General features: G+C 37.9%; 3 protein-coding genes across 4 annotated transcripts in view; 1 reads left to right on the top strand and 2 right to left on the bottom strand.

Moving 5' to 3' along the window:
* Positions 1-1,095, top strand: part of LOC109242098 — a 4,281-nt gene extending 3,186 nt beyond the window's left edge. Inside the window, exon 3 of the mRNA XM_019408929.1 lies at positions 465-1,095. Within this exon, the coding sequence (XP_019264474.1) occupies positions 465-688 (224 nt within the window). The 3' untranslated portion in view covers positions 689-1,095. The remainder of the gene's footprint in view (positions 1-464) is intronic.
* Positions 1,096-1,413: 318 nt separating this feature from the next.
* LOC109242096 (protein PLASTID REDOX INSENSITIVE 2) lies at positions 1,414-3,308 on the bottom strand. The gene is made up of 3 exons (XM_019408924.1): positions 2,957-3,308; positions 2,766-2,864; positions 1,414-1,934 (listed from the first exon to the last, which is right to left on the bottom strand). Exons 1-3 carry the CDS (start codon positions 3,179-3,181, stop codon positions 1,731-1,733), a joined length of 528 nt encoding a protein of 175 aa, XP_019264469.1. The 5' UTR covers positions 3,182-3,308; the 3' UTR covers positions 1,414-1,730.
* Positions 3,309-4,023: 715 nt separating this feature from the next.
* On the bottom strand, positions 4,024-12,380 carry LOC109242095 (DNA polymerase lambda). Of its 2 annotated transcripts, XM_019408922.1 has the most exons (14): positions 12,162-12,379; positions 11,917-12,054; positions 10,228-10,560; positions 10,014-10,107; positions 9,772-9,902; positions 9,480-9,542; positions 9,116-9,295; positions 8,984-9,037; positions 7,151-7,239; positions 6,395-6,485; positions 5,462-5,542; positions 4,719-4,786; positions 4,542-4,626; positions 4,024-4,438 (listed from the first exon to the last, which is right to left on the bottom strand). In XM_019408922.1, exons 1-14 carry the CDS (start codon positions 12,276-12,278, stop codon positions 4,343-4,345), a joined length of 1,620 nt encoding a protein of 539 aa, XP_019264467.1. In that variant the 5' UTR covers positions 12,279-12,379; the 3' UTR covers positions 4,024-4,342. The 2 variants fall into 2 exon arrangements, with proteins under 2 accessions (XP_019264467.1, XP_019264468.1); XM_019408923.1 differs by lacking the exons at positions 4,024-4,438; positions 6,395-6,485 and having other exon boundaries at positions 12,162-12,380.
* Between the last annotated feature and the right edge of the window lie 1,662 nt (positions 12,381-14,042).

Here is a 14,042-nt window from a genome sequence, read left to right as displayed (position 1 = left end):
GTTGGGTGTTTAACATTATTCATTGTTCTTCCCTTTACAACTTTATTCAGTAGTTATTTTTTTCCACATCAGAATGTAACTTGTTGGCTATTTCAGCAATCATAAATTGAGTGAAAAACACTTTGAACTTATACTAACCAAATCTCAAGGGATTTAACTATCGGCTAGATTCGCGTCTTATCTTATATTTAATCTATTTGATGCTCCACAATGAAAAAGTAACCTTGGTCCATTGAAAGTGGAATACTGAGCCTCGTAGGCTGCTTGCTTTCTGTATGTGGAAATCCAGTCTGCGTAGCAGCTTTTCTGCAGATGCTCTCTATTCTTGCACAATCAAGAAATATGTTGCTTTGGTATTTGACTATAGTTAGAATGGTCCGGTTTATTCATTAGCCTATATTTCCAAAATTTCTGTGATGAAGCTGTGCAGATCACCAGTATAATGTATCCGACTTTTGCTGCAGCTGCACTGAGGGTTCTAGCTCACCTGCCATTACCTTACTCTGCACTGAGCACCCTCATGATTATACCTACTCCTTTAAGGAATGCTGTTTACGATCATGTTGCCAAGAAGCGGTATAACTGGTTCGGGAAGGGTGATGACTGTTTAGTCCTCTGGGATCAATACTTGCTTTACCGCTTCATTGATAGGGAAGAGTTGCTGGAACGTAGCCGATCAGTTTTGTGAAGTGCTGCTTCAATGGGTCGGAGAGTGGAGGTCTTGTCATAAGGAAGTTTCAATCGACATTCTTTTGGTCTGCCCAAATATTGGAGTTGTAAATACGTAGTCCATCCATAGTGTACATCTTAATACGCTAGATATATGCATGAGTGTGGAGCATTGAGAATGCTTTCATTTTGATAAGAATGAAAAAGCTAATAGCTGTCATTTTGTCATTGGTGAAAATACACCACGTTCGAGATAAAGAAAATCGACTGTCGAGTTAGTTCTGCAAGTTTTCTTCATAATAGATACTTTGGTACGTTGGCTTAGTACCCGTGTTCGTTTGTACATTGAACCTTGTGGCTTTCAAGCGCTTAACCAAGTTTGACAGTAATATCTTTTGCAGTGCAGAGTGTTGACCTTTTCGTTTATTTCATCTTATGTCATTTATTCGTATTGTCATTCTTCTGCACCAAAGAAACATTTCTTTGCTCAGCCATTGAGTACCTTTTATGTCAGCACGCAAGTTCGATATTAATCACATTCTGCTCGTTAAACTTCTCATCCACATGCTGTTGGAGGAAATTCCTTATAAATAATGGCGGAGTTGGCTTTTTCTGTTGCACCACTCTTAAGTTAAATATCCAGGCTGATAATAGGTTCCAGATAATATGGGAGTAACTATTCCTGTTGTATGTCAGCTTTGTGTCAAGCAGGAGCTCCTTGAAAACTGAGTAATCTCCTCTTAGTATAACAGCTAATGTTTGAATGTTGAGCATCTGAAGAGTAGCAATGTATGGAGTTTTTAACATTGTGCATCATAACATGACACTCACAGAGCATGCACATAGTAGATATCGTTTAACACCTGAACCAGCCTCAAATAATGAGAGAGAGACCTTGATTCATTTATAAGATCCTAAACTTCTAAATCCTATTCTCTATCATGGACTATTACAATCATGGGTAAATAAGTTCACTCTCCCACCACGTCAGAACTACAAATAGATATGGTGACTCTTACAGCATGAATCAAAACCAATAGCTTTAGATCTTGATCGTTGATTTATCTGCTCTTGCCAGTCTTGCCACTAGTCCATTCCTTCCAATCGTTGTCTACATGAGTTTGAGCCCATTTGACTGCAGCACGTGCAGCCTGCGGTCCTCCTGGCAAACCTCTCTCGTTTATAGTATCTGCCATATCGATGAATGGAACGACCATGAGTGTTCCTGGACCACCATACTCGGCATGCAAGAAATCGTTGAGAATCTGTTTCAAAGTATCATTTCAGCAAACGTATTTCAACATACTTTCAGACCTTGCCATAGTTTCAAGCAAGAAACAAACAAGACAAGCTTGAAAAGTTTCAACAAGCAAAAGCATCTTGGTCGAGGCTATTCTTAAGAGTAAAAACTGCATACAAGATTATACAACTTTATCTTGTGCTACATTGTGGTTGACTACTTTGGCTATTGTTCTCAAAGGAAGATTCTAGTTCCAGTTTAGACGGGTCCAAACAAACTGGAGTATAACGTTCAGACAATGAGTCAACTACATCTCTATCCCGTATTAATCGGAGCTGGCTACATGAATTATATGTATTCTTTCTGCTCTATTCAGATGCAGTTACGAACAACAAAATAGGATATCAAACAGTTGAAGAGGGTTGTAACACCCCAGACTTTGGACAGAGTCCCACATCGGTAAAACACAAGATGAACGCTGGGTATATAAGTTAGCAAGCCTTAGATCTTATTGACGCGTTTTAAACCCGTGAAGGCCTAGGCCCAGAGCGGACAATATGGGCTGGGCTGTTACAAGGGTATATATATGCGGTTAGTATCGACTGCTGTTATATTAGTACATCTCACTATAATCTCCCCGTCTATGTGAAGGAGTAGTTGATTGATAAAGTATGTCTCACTGGATAATATCATCTAAAACAGAGGAAATTTTTGGTGTGACAAAGCAAGATTATTGCAGCACCATTAACGAAAGCCAGCAGCAAAGTATACACAAATAAAATGCATAAGAAGTATTGAGAAATTAAACTAAAAAACAAAATCCCACAAAAAAAAACGTAGAGGATAGGGGAAGTACCTCAGTACAGATTCCGACAATTTCATCAATAGAATCTCCATAGACATCCTTCTTTTTTGGAAGTTTCTTCACTAAATGATCCCTGAACTTCTCCGTTTCCTAAAACCCCACAAAACCCCAAATAAAAAATTTAGACTCTTTTGCAAACGGGGAAATAAAAGAGATCCAAATAAATTAAGAAGAAAACTTACAGCATCAGCAAACTCAGGAATGGGGTCAGGGAATTTGTATTCAGCAGCTCTGCAAATGAGGTTTCTACTTTTGCTGTTTTTTAAGGTATTGGAAGAAACCCAAGTGGAAATTGAGGAAGAAGCTGAAACCCAATTGACTGAACTTGTTGAAAATGGAAGATAAACTGAGGGAGAAGAAGAAGAAATAAGAATGGATGAGGAGACAACTGGTATAGCCGAAGCCATCTTACTTCTCTGCTGCCGCGCCCACCCAGTGCTACACTTTTCTGTTATCTACTCCCAGTATTTTTCTGCTTATTATCTTATCAAATAATAACAGTCCTTTTATTAAACAGAGTTTTACTTATCCCCTAATGCTGGAAAGAAATATTTAGACAATAGAGATATTTAAAAGGGTTTATATAGTTACATGACATGATTACATCGAACGCTATTTTTTTTAAATACCTTGAAGAGATAATTTAAACTTGGGTTATAGTTTTTTTGTTTTTGATATTTTTATCTCTGTTCCTAGTAATTATTCCCTTTAACATAGTCGTTACTTTTTGAAAGCAGACCCGTACAAGTGCTAATAGGAAATAGTAGGAAATAAGAATATTTATTTAATACTGCCTCTGCTTTTTTAACTTGTCCACAATGAATTTGGCATGCCCTTTAAAATAATAAATAAAATACACATTTTACAATTCATAATAATAATAATAGCATTTTAAAAAGTATTAAATAATACTTTGGGGAATGAGTAGTTTAATAATAAGAGTAAAATAAGGAAAAAAAGTTACTTTTGTCTTTATTTACTAAAATCGACAAATAAAAATAAAAATATATTTTTAGTATAATGTACACTTAAAGGTGAATGGAGAAAATATTAGTTACTCCGCACTATTATTATATTCAGATATTTGTTTCTGCTTTAGGAATTCTCTTTCCTTTTCTTCCATTGTTTTTGTTTTAGTACTATGCTTTTCCTAACGAGATTATTTTCTCCATAAGGCATAGATATTTTGGAGTTACACCTTGATTAAATAAGAAAAGTTCAAAATTATCAAAGGAGATGACAAACAAAAGAGAGAAAAAAAAAAGAACATTCCCTCACTGCATTTTGCTCGTTCAAGTACTGATCTTGGGTTAGGAAAGGAAGTGCATTTGCTCCATGGCTAAAAAGATTTACCTATTCTACAAGACTTTACATATATACATGCTCTATGATACACCTAGATACATAACCTTTACATCTCATACATTTTGTTCCATACAATTCAGACATGGAAGTCAAAACTCAGCTTGATCAACTTGTTATCTCCCCTGGAATTGTGGTATCCAGTGTTGATCACCAAAAGCAAGCAAAACTGGCGTAGCAGGAAGATCAAATTCGTGTTGCAGATCTCACAAGTTCCTTTCATTCGGTTCGAGCCAGGGAAATCCAAGGAAATCAAAAACTTGTTTCTCCGTATCAAACTTCAAGCTCGCACTACCTTTAGTCTGTGCATTAGACGCCGAATCACACCAACACGAAAAATGAAGAAAAAATAAAAACAGGAACAAAGTGGAACTTATGATTGCAGCAACCAAGAAAATTATATACCCGTTTCCCACCGGCACCATGAGTAGCTGGAAATAGCCCTGTATCATCTAAATGGAAACCCTTGGACTCTGCTAATAATCTAAGCCTGTAAAAGAAATTGGAAGATGAATTATATTATAGAGAACCAGCCAAATAGACTCCCTGGTATCGCTTGGTAGTGAGTAAAAGGGGGCATACCTCCTATTCAAGACGTCATTACCAGTCCATGCTATCAGTCCAAATGCATATATATCCCTTGGATACACCTAACAACAGAAAGTCAGAGGTTGCAACTTTTACATATAAGAACTACTCGTGCATGTTATTTCCAATAGCATCTAATGAACAAACGTAGATCCAGATCGTGCACTTAACGTATGACAAAAATCGTCAACAGTTAATACTTAATAGGACTCAAACCAATATGAGACAAAAGCTATTCTCAAACCAAGCTACTCTTTCCTGATTATTTTTCAGTTTATTCATGAGAACGAAGACCGGTGATACTCAGCATCTCATATATCATAAAGATTTCTATTTGGCATCGTTTTTGGTAAAATAATTGCAAACAAGTTCTGGGAGGAGGATATACGCTCCACATACTTATCATCAACTAAATTGACCACTACATCTGTAAAGCACCAAAAATATTGAGAAATGTGTATTTTTGCCACTCCCAAAAATAATCGCCGACAAATATAATGTTTGTATATTTGTGTACTATATACATATAATATACATATTTATATACTTTTTGGCTAGCGAATGCAAATAGCTTCGGCCAACCGGCCAAATTTATATTTTGCCCAAATATATAGTGGAACGAGGATACTCATCATATTTGTCATCAATTAAAATACCACTAAATCTGTACGCAACCAAAAATATCTGACGAATGAAGATCATTGCTTGACCAAACAAATGACATCTCATCAGTATACCTTAAAGTCAATGCGATGTCGTAATTCTCGGCCAGGATAGGTGCAGAGCCCAAAATATGTGTCAACTCCTGAATCTGTACCCTGCGATCAGATGAAACATTACCTTTAGTTTGGCACTTGGACAAGAAGAAAATTTAAAGAAGATAGAACTATATCAATTAGAAGAATTAACCTAAATAGCCGCCCATCCAACTGCTTAAAACTAAAAATAGCCGGCGAATGTATACTTTACGCGTAATCCATGTATTAATGTGTATAACCATGTATAATCAGTGTTTAATCCATGTCTATTGACTAGGAAAAGTAAATAGTGAATTCGGTCATTTGTTTGTGTAATGATCCCTATCTATTACTGTATTAAACTATTAATTTTATTTTCATAAAGAACTCCATGAAAACTATAGCTATGAATCCACAAAATTCTTTGAGCAGAGAACGCACTTTATATTGTGCGTGTTGAAAGAACAAAGCACATGCGTGATATCACATAACATTCTGTGTCAAATTCCCTAGCATCAGCTACATTCTAGATAATAATAATAAGATCTAAAAAGATAGACTACACTTAACTTGAGACTACTGAAATTCGCAATTGTCCCCACTATGACAAAAGAAAGGCACAAAAGACGAAACATGGCACCAAGCTTTGGATTGACAAGATATATGACTGACAATTTGGATTTGACGAGGTCACCCATAGAAGTGGAGTTAATATTGTCTACTCTTCCATGCAAAAAGAACAAAATAGACTGCACGAGTGCACCTAAATACACACCTAAACTTTAATAAAAGGGAGAAAGAACAAAAGGGATATTGGAAGTTTAAAAGCTCCAATTTGAAAAAACATACAAGCTCAAAATGAAAGGTTGCAGAAAATGTGACTAGTAAGAAAGCATGAAGATGACAAGTTGAAAACTGAAAATACGTAATTACCTCTGTGCTATGAACACTGAAGACCAGATCTTCTCTCAAAAACTTCATGTCTTTTAGACGTTTTACAAACTTAGGAAGAAAGCCTATATGACTGAAAGAATGCAGCGAAGTAATCACATTTCAAGTACATATCTGAAATGAAGTTGTCATGAGAATAAGATTTATAAGAAAATTGTAGAATCTAAGCACAAATATTTACAGTGGGAATCAACAAGCGGGCCAAGCAGAAACAAGCAACATGGTGGGTTGTGGGGCTACAAGCGGAAGATAACCAGCAACCCTCAAAAAATATGCTTTTCAAAACTACAGCATGATACAGAAAATTTATTTCATTTTCATTATGAGTACGCCGAGGGTCTATCGGAAACAACCTCTCTGCCTTTATAGGAAAGGGGTAAGGCTGCGTACACACTACCCTCCCCAAACCCCATGTATGAGATTAAGCTAGGTTTTGTTGTTGTTGTTGTTGCTGGTGTTGTTGTTGTTGTTTCATTATGAGTACGAAGTTTCATGTTTTCTCTATAATTTATGAGGAAAGGAATCAATCCAAAAGCAGTTTCGTGCTTCCAATAGAATAATTTGTCAAACTACCTTTGGATTTCATAGAGAAAAGTTAACTATATAAAGGAAATCTATGAGATAGATAAGCCTTGTATTGGGATATGTATACCTAAACAAGAAGTAAAACCAGCACATCTGAAATCAGTCAACGAAAACGGAAGGCGTTCTATGAGATCAATCACGAGTGAGCCTTACCTTTTACCATCAGCATGAGTAATAACAATGTCCATATCACCACAAGAAGACTTTCCACGTCTGTATGATCCTCCACATACAACAATCACCTGAAGCAAAGGATTCATTGTGTAAAGGTTGCATTTACTTTTTTGCAGTTTTACAATGAAACTACATTTACTTATCAAAAAAAAAAAATTGTTGTGTGTTCTTGCTCTGGTGCTTGGACTTTAAAGGAATAGGTAAACAAAGTGTCTAGCTTGTGAACAATTAGTGTAAACTTGGCAAGTAAAAGACAATTCACAATAGCTTTTGACCCAATTAGTTTTTCTTAATAATCTTGGTCAGCATCAACAATCCTTTTGCAAATGGGACCATGTCTGAGGCTCTCCATTCCACTAATTTTCAAATATCTTCAAGCTTATAAGCATTTCTTTGCACTTCAAGACTGGAATGAGCAATTTCCAGCAATTGGTACATTAACACGTACATCATCAAGGAGTAGGCGAAGTGCCACCAATTTACATGAAGGTAACTGATAATAGGTGAATTTGACTATAATCACACCTTAAATAATCATCTTCTTGCGTAGTTTTAATGCTAAAAGTGATGACAAAATGCTCTTATTAGTGCTTTTCATGATTTGTAGGTGATATATGTATAAAGACGGCTAAGGAGCAGTTTTGGAGTCAAAAGTGATGAAAAAGAGGCCAACTGTGAAATTTCCTAAGTGACCCGGGCAAAAACAGGCCGAAGATTCAGAGAAATGAATCCACCGCGGTTTCACCGCGACCGCGGCAGAACCGCGGTGGGAAGCAGCTGCAGAAGTTGTGAGAATCCGCGAGAGTGTTTGGCCGCGGTTCTACTGCGACCGCGGCAGAACCGCGGCAGGCGCAGAAACTTCTGGGACCAAAGTGTCAATTACGGGATTTTTAGACCTAAACCCTATTTAAAACATTAGACTTCGCCCAAGAGAGGCAAGTAGTGATTTTTTAGGTTTCTTAGCAAGGAAAACAATTGTGAGAAAGTACTCTAAACATCTTTCTCCTTTTCTTTTGATTTTATGATGAATTCAAGCTTAGTTTATGTTCCCATAGCCATGAGTAGCTAAATTCCTTGTCTAAGGCGTTGATGGAACCTATTGGGTGATGAACTTCTTGTTTATGTGAATACAAATTGCTAGTTTAATCTTTATTTGTTCAACTTCGTGTTCGTTGTAGTTAATTGACAGGATCCTCAATTAGCTGTGCCTATTTAGTGTGCATAACTTGGAAAAGAGTGCATATTTTGGGTATTGTTGAACAACACCACTCCTAGATTATTAGAGGAATCTATAATTGCGGGTTTAAAGGCGGGATTAGGGATAACGAAGCCTTGGGTGTAATCTAAAGTGACTCGTGCTAACTAAAGTAAGCTAGTGTATCTCGGGAGAGTGCAATAGTAAATTACTGTGATTACTCGGGAGAGATTTACGGTAAGATTAGTGGTCATGATTGATAGAGATGTATGAGTAAATTTGTGTGAGCATAAACAGAAGGGATTCCATCAATAGGGGAAATCATTGCCTTAGCTTTTTCTCATAATTGTTTACAACCTTTATTTTTACTTAGTTACAGCCATTTAGTTATTTGCAAGCTAGTTGTTAAAGAACACTCAACTGAGATTTGAATATTTCGGAAGCTGGTTCTGAAGACTTAGTGGGTCTGAAGATAGCAGTTGACAGGTTAACTCTCTGTGGATTCGACCCTGGGCGTAATACTCGGGTTATATTTGCAACGTCCGCAGAGTCCTTTTTATAAGGCATAGTTGGGCGTGATCAGTAACATTTAACAAGTAATTGGACAAAAGCCTTACACTGGGCAAAATTTCCTCTCCAACTTTCTGTAGTAGACGTTCCATCTCTTCAACCTACATGATCAGTCATCACTTTTTAGAAGAACCAGTAAGCAGTCGTGATTGAGAAAACTGCAAAGAATAATGGGCTACCTCATGCCGTGGAATCCTGGTTTGAATGTCATCAAAATATTTCAACCCTAACCTTTGAGAATGAGTCAATGAATCCTCATTTTTCAGGTCATCAAGAGTTCGGTGTCCTTTCTCATAAAGTTTTAGAGCAGTGGCTGGACCAATACCCCAAACCTCTCCAAATAAGCTGATTGTTTTTACCTGTAAAATCATGATAATGTTAGAAGAAGGGCATCCATTTTTTAGCTTGCTTAGTTCAGGTTACTCGAGACATTTTGATTGACAGAGGTCAGGGAAATGTTGATGTAAATTTATAACTTTAAAGGAACTATACTAAGGATCAAGAGAAGAGAGGTTTTGTCACAACAGATCCTCATAACAGCACCTTTTCATCCTTCTCAAAATGTTCCAATTTAGACAGCTTCCCTGTGGTGACTATCTCCTGAATCTGCAGTCAAAGAACACTATCCTCTTTAACGGGAGTCAGTATTCATGATCCGGAGATTAAAAACCAAGAAAGTGATGATTTAATGGATAACTGGTTCTGCTTGTTATATCAATCTCATTTACCAACAAGGTCCCAATAACTTGGTAACCTCATTCACGTAAAGAGCAACTTGAAATGGTGTGAAATAAGTATCTTTGTAGTAAAGCTTTCAATAAAGGAGCTCACTTACATGGTCTTGCATCGACTTTCCAATAGCAGGTAGGTGATTAACCTGGTCCACGCTCTCAATTTTGAATGGCAATTTCTCAATAACTGGTATAGCTTTATAATAGCTGAATGATCTCCAGTCATCACCCAGTGCTAAAATCAACTATCAGTCATCGTATCATACTTTGAAAGCTCAAACTTCTAACTCCAAGGCATTTACAAGAGAAAAGCTACAGAAATAGATCATACGAGAAGATATCCTACCTCTATATATGTTGATGAGCTTCCCAAATATCTGAGTGATATTTCGGTTAAAATCCGGAGGCTTATAAAGTGAAGATGAGTCTGATGTTCCAACCTGGTCAACAAATGGTATAGAAATATAGATGAATCACAGTGAGAACCCACCACATGGAAACACATATATCTCTGGCTCAGAAAAACATATTCAGAAAGGGCAATTTGATGCCGGACTTACAGGCTTATTATGAGAATCAATGACCTCAGGACTTGCCACTTCTGGGCTTGAAGAACGTGATGCGAGTGAAGAGGCACTTTTAGTATCTCGTGAATCATCTACAGCAAGGTCTTTAGCGTCATTCATGTGTCTTGGACTTGCATTCATGGCGTCTTCAGCAGAACTTCGACTTTTCTTTGGTGTAATTTCACTGCTATTAGGATGACTTCCATTATCAGCTTTAGGACTAAGGGAGCCTCCTCCTCCTGATTGCAGGGACAAGACATACAGATCCTCAGATTCTTTCTCTCCTTTTGTCAAGCTGTCCTCTAGCCACTGATATGCGAGAAGTTTCTATAATCCGAAAAACATAACCAAGATAGTTAGGAAAAAAGCATATGTTGTAACAATCATTTGAAAGGCATCATATTGCAAAACAAACAATTCAGTCATTTTGTCTAAAACAACATATTCAGGTACCAAAGCCCATAGAATATAAAGGGGTTTCAGAAATTTGAAGATATATGATTAAATTATAAGCCACTCCTGAAAGGTTAGCAGTAATATAGAGGAACTTCATAATCCTCAAGTGTCTCTGAAATAACAGCGTGTATTACGGTAAAGCAGCTTATCAAAAAGATTAATACTTTAACGCAGCAGGATAAGAATGACAGCAGCAAGAAAGATCACAAATCTTTACAAACAAAAACCCTATATGTGGAAAACAATAAAATTTGAAGAATCCAAGAAACCAATGAGTTAAGAATAACGATAGGACTAAAATCCCATAGACCAACAGACGAAGGTATATTCAAAAAGATTAAATTTGGACTTGTTATTAGCAAAGTGTGCATTAACACAAGCTATCACCAGAAATTCTAAAATGTCTCAACCTTGTAAAGATCAAGAGTGAAAAAGCTAAAGTCAGCAGCATACTAAACACTGTTCAATTCAATCTCAGAATACACCAATGATTTTTCCTGTTTAAAGAGAAATACCTCAATAGTATCTGACCTAACACCTTCCTCCTAACCATTGTGGCAAGCCAATGATTTCAAAGTTCTAATACGACACATGAAATTCATAAGGAAGAAATACTAAGACTTAACTATAACAACAACTTCTACTACTACTTATACAGCTCAATCCCAAGCCAATGATTTCAAAGTTTTAACACAGCACATGAAATTCATAAGGAAGAAATACTAAGACTTAACTTACTATAACAACAACTACTACTACTACTTGTACAGCTCAATCCCAAGCCAATTGTGTGTGGTCATACGAATCCTGAATATCTTTTTACGACAATTACTAAGACAAATTTTAACAACAACTGCTATCACCACTCATCAATCCCGTACTAGTTTGAATGGCTATATGAAACCTCAAATGTCGCTTATGTTCTATTCCTCATGGAGGTATTAAGTACCTGGTGGAATAGTCAAGGTCTGCGCAAGCTGGCCGAGCACACCGCCATAAAAAATATCAATTGTATTTATACTCAATTAAAGTACAAATCTTAATTTGATAGTGGTCTAAACAAACTAAAAACTCCAGTTAGACACCAGTCCTGATGTAAAGTTTACCAACATGACTAAGACCCTTTTAACTATAAATCAAAACAATAAAAAAATAAAGCCTCAATATGCAGCAAGCTTAAAAAACCAACCAAAGAGTCTAGAGAGCATAAGAGTTAACAAAGCTCACAGCTTTAGAGCGACTAAGACGTTCTCTATCAACTTTCTGAAGAAGCGAATTCGCATCCATTGCAAAAACATGGGTGACATTTTTGGAAAAACGGTCCTCTATTTTAGCCCCCATTTGCACCAATTTCTGCTTCCATATCTACAACAAAAAGAAAAAAAAAAATCAAACAATTGAGATTAAAAAAAAAAAAAAAGAAGGAAAATTAGAAGAGAAGAAAAGTGGTTAAGAGTTTATGCGGTTGAAACCTGTAAACGCCGGGATTGGACTCCGGTTTCGATCAAGTACACAATCATACCCGAAAACATTCCATCCGGATCAGACGGTGGAGATTTATCCTTCTTCGGCGTAGATTTTGGCGCCATTACATTACAGTGTAGTGTTCTTGTTTGAGTAAAAGGTTTCAGTTTTGATGTCTTCTGATAGACGCTAGAAATGGAAAGTGGAATGCTCCAGTATATATAACAAACGATCGAAAAGGACAAAAAGTAACAAATAAAACAAAAATAAAACTTGGGAAAGTATTTTTAGCTATAAATACAGAATTTTACTGTAATTTTGTAATAGCGAAGACTCAGATGGACTATCTCCTCCTCAGAAGCTATGACAAAGGACTGTGCGAGAATTGCAAGGTGATTCGGGGGAGATACTCGCAACACAACATAGGCTCTTGGTGATGGACGTTGGTATTATATTAAAGAGGAGGAAAAGGTCTGCTCGAGGAAGATCGAGAATCAGGTGGGGAGCTTTAATTAAGGATAAAAGACCAAGAGTTGGAGGGGCGGTTGTCGGCTATGGGAGCTTGGAGGAGCAGTGGTGATGCGAGCACTATGTGGTCAGCGATAGCAGACTGTATAAGGGAGGCTGCGGGAGAGGTGTTAAGGGTCTCGTCGGGTATCCCTGCTGGGCACAAAGGCACTGGTGGTGGAATGAAGTGGTCCAAGGCAAAGTGGAAGCAAAGAAGGCGGCGTACCTGAAGTTAGTGGGGAGCATAGGTGAGGAGGAGAGGCGAGCGTGCATGGAGAGGTATAAGGTAGCTAGGAAGGAAGCTAAGATGGCGGTTACAGAGGCTAAGACAACAGCTTATGGTCGTATGTACGAGGAACTAGGGAAAAAAGGCGGGGAGAAGAAGTTATTCCGGCTGGCCAAGTTGAGAGAGAGAAAGTCTCGGGATTTGGACCAAGTGAGATGCATCAAAGACGAAGATGGTAGAGTATTGATGGAAGATGCTCAGATTAAGAGGAGATGGCAGACTTCATAAACTTCTGAATGAAGAAGGGGATCGGGATATTGTGCTAGGAGAATTGGAGCATTCCGAGAGTCACCATGACTTTGGGTACTGCAGGCGTATCAAGGCTGAGGAGGTCGTAGGAGCTATGCGTAAGATGAGTAGGGACAGAGCGATAGGGCCAGACGAGATTCCGATGGAATTTTGGAAGTGTGTGGGAATAGCAAGTTTGGAGTGGTTGACTGGGTTGTTTAATGTTATTCTTAAGGCGAAGAGGATGCCGGATGAGTGCAGGTGGAGTACGATGGTACCATTGTACAAGAACAAAGGTGATATCCAGAGTTGTAACAATTATAGAGGTATCAAATTACTGAGTCATACCATGAAAGTGTGGGAGAGGGTGGTTGAAGCGAGGGTAAGAATGACAGTGTCTGTATCCGACAACCAGTTCGGGTTCATGCCGGGTCGTTCTACTACAGAAGCTACACACCTTGTTAGGAGGTTAGTGGAACTGTATAGAGAGAGGAAGAAGGATATGCACATGGTGTTCATTGACCTAGAGAAAGCGTATGACAAGGTTCCTAGAAAAGTTCTCTGGAAATGCTTGGAGGCAAAAGGCGTGTCGGTTCCCTACATTACGGCGATTAAGGACATGTATGGTGGGGCTAAGACTCGGGTTAGGATAGTAGGAGGCGACTCTGAGCATTTTCCGATTGTAATGGAGTTACACCAAGGTTCTGCGCGCAGTCCGTTCTTATTCGCCTTGGTGAGGACGCATTAACACACCATATTCAAGGGGAGGTGCCATGGTGCATGCTATTCACCGATGACATAGTTCTAATTGATGAGTCGCGAGCCGGTGTTAACAAGAGGCTGGAGGTTTGGAGACAGGCTCTTGAGT

Source organism: Nicotiana attenuata, unplaced genomic scaffold (genome assembly GCF_001879085.1).
Source record: "Nicotiana attenuata strain UT unplaced genomic scaffold, NIATTr2, whole genome shotgun sequence".
In the NCBI taxonomy this organism is placed as follows: domain Eukaryota; kingdom Viridiplantae; phylum Streptophyta; class Magnoliopsida; order Solanales; family Solanaceae; genus Nicotiana; species Nicotiana attenuata.
Note: the sequence above shows the minus strand (reverse complement) of the source record. Positions and strands in the feature narration are given on the sequence as shown.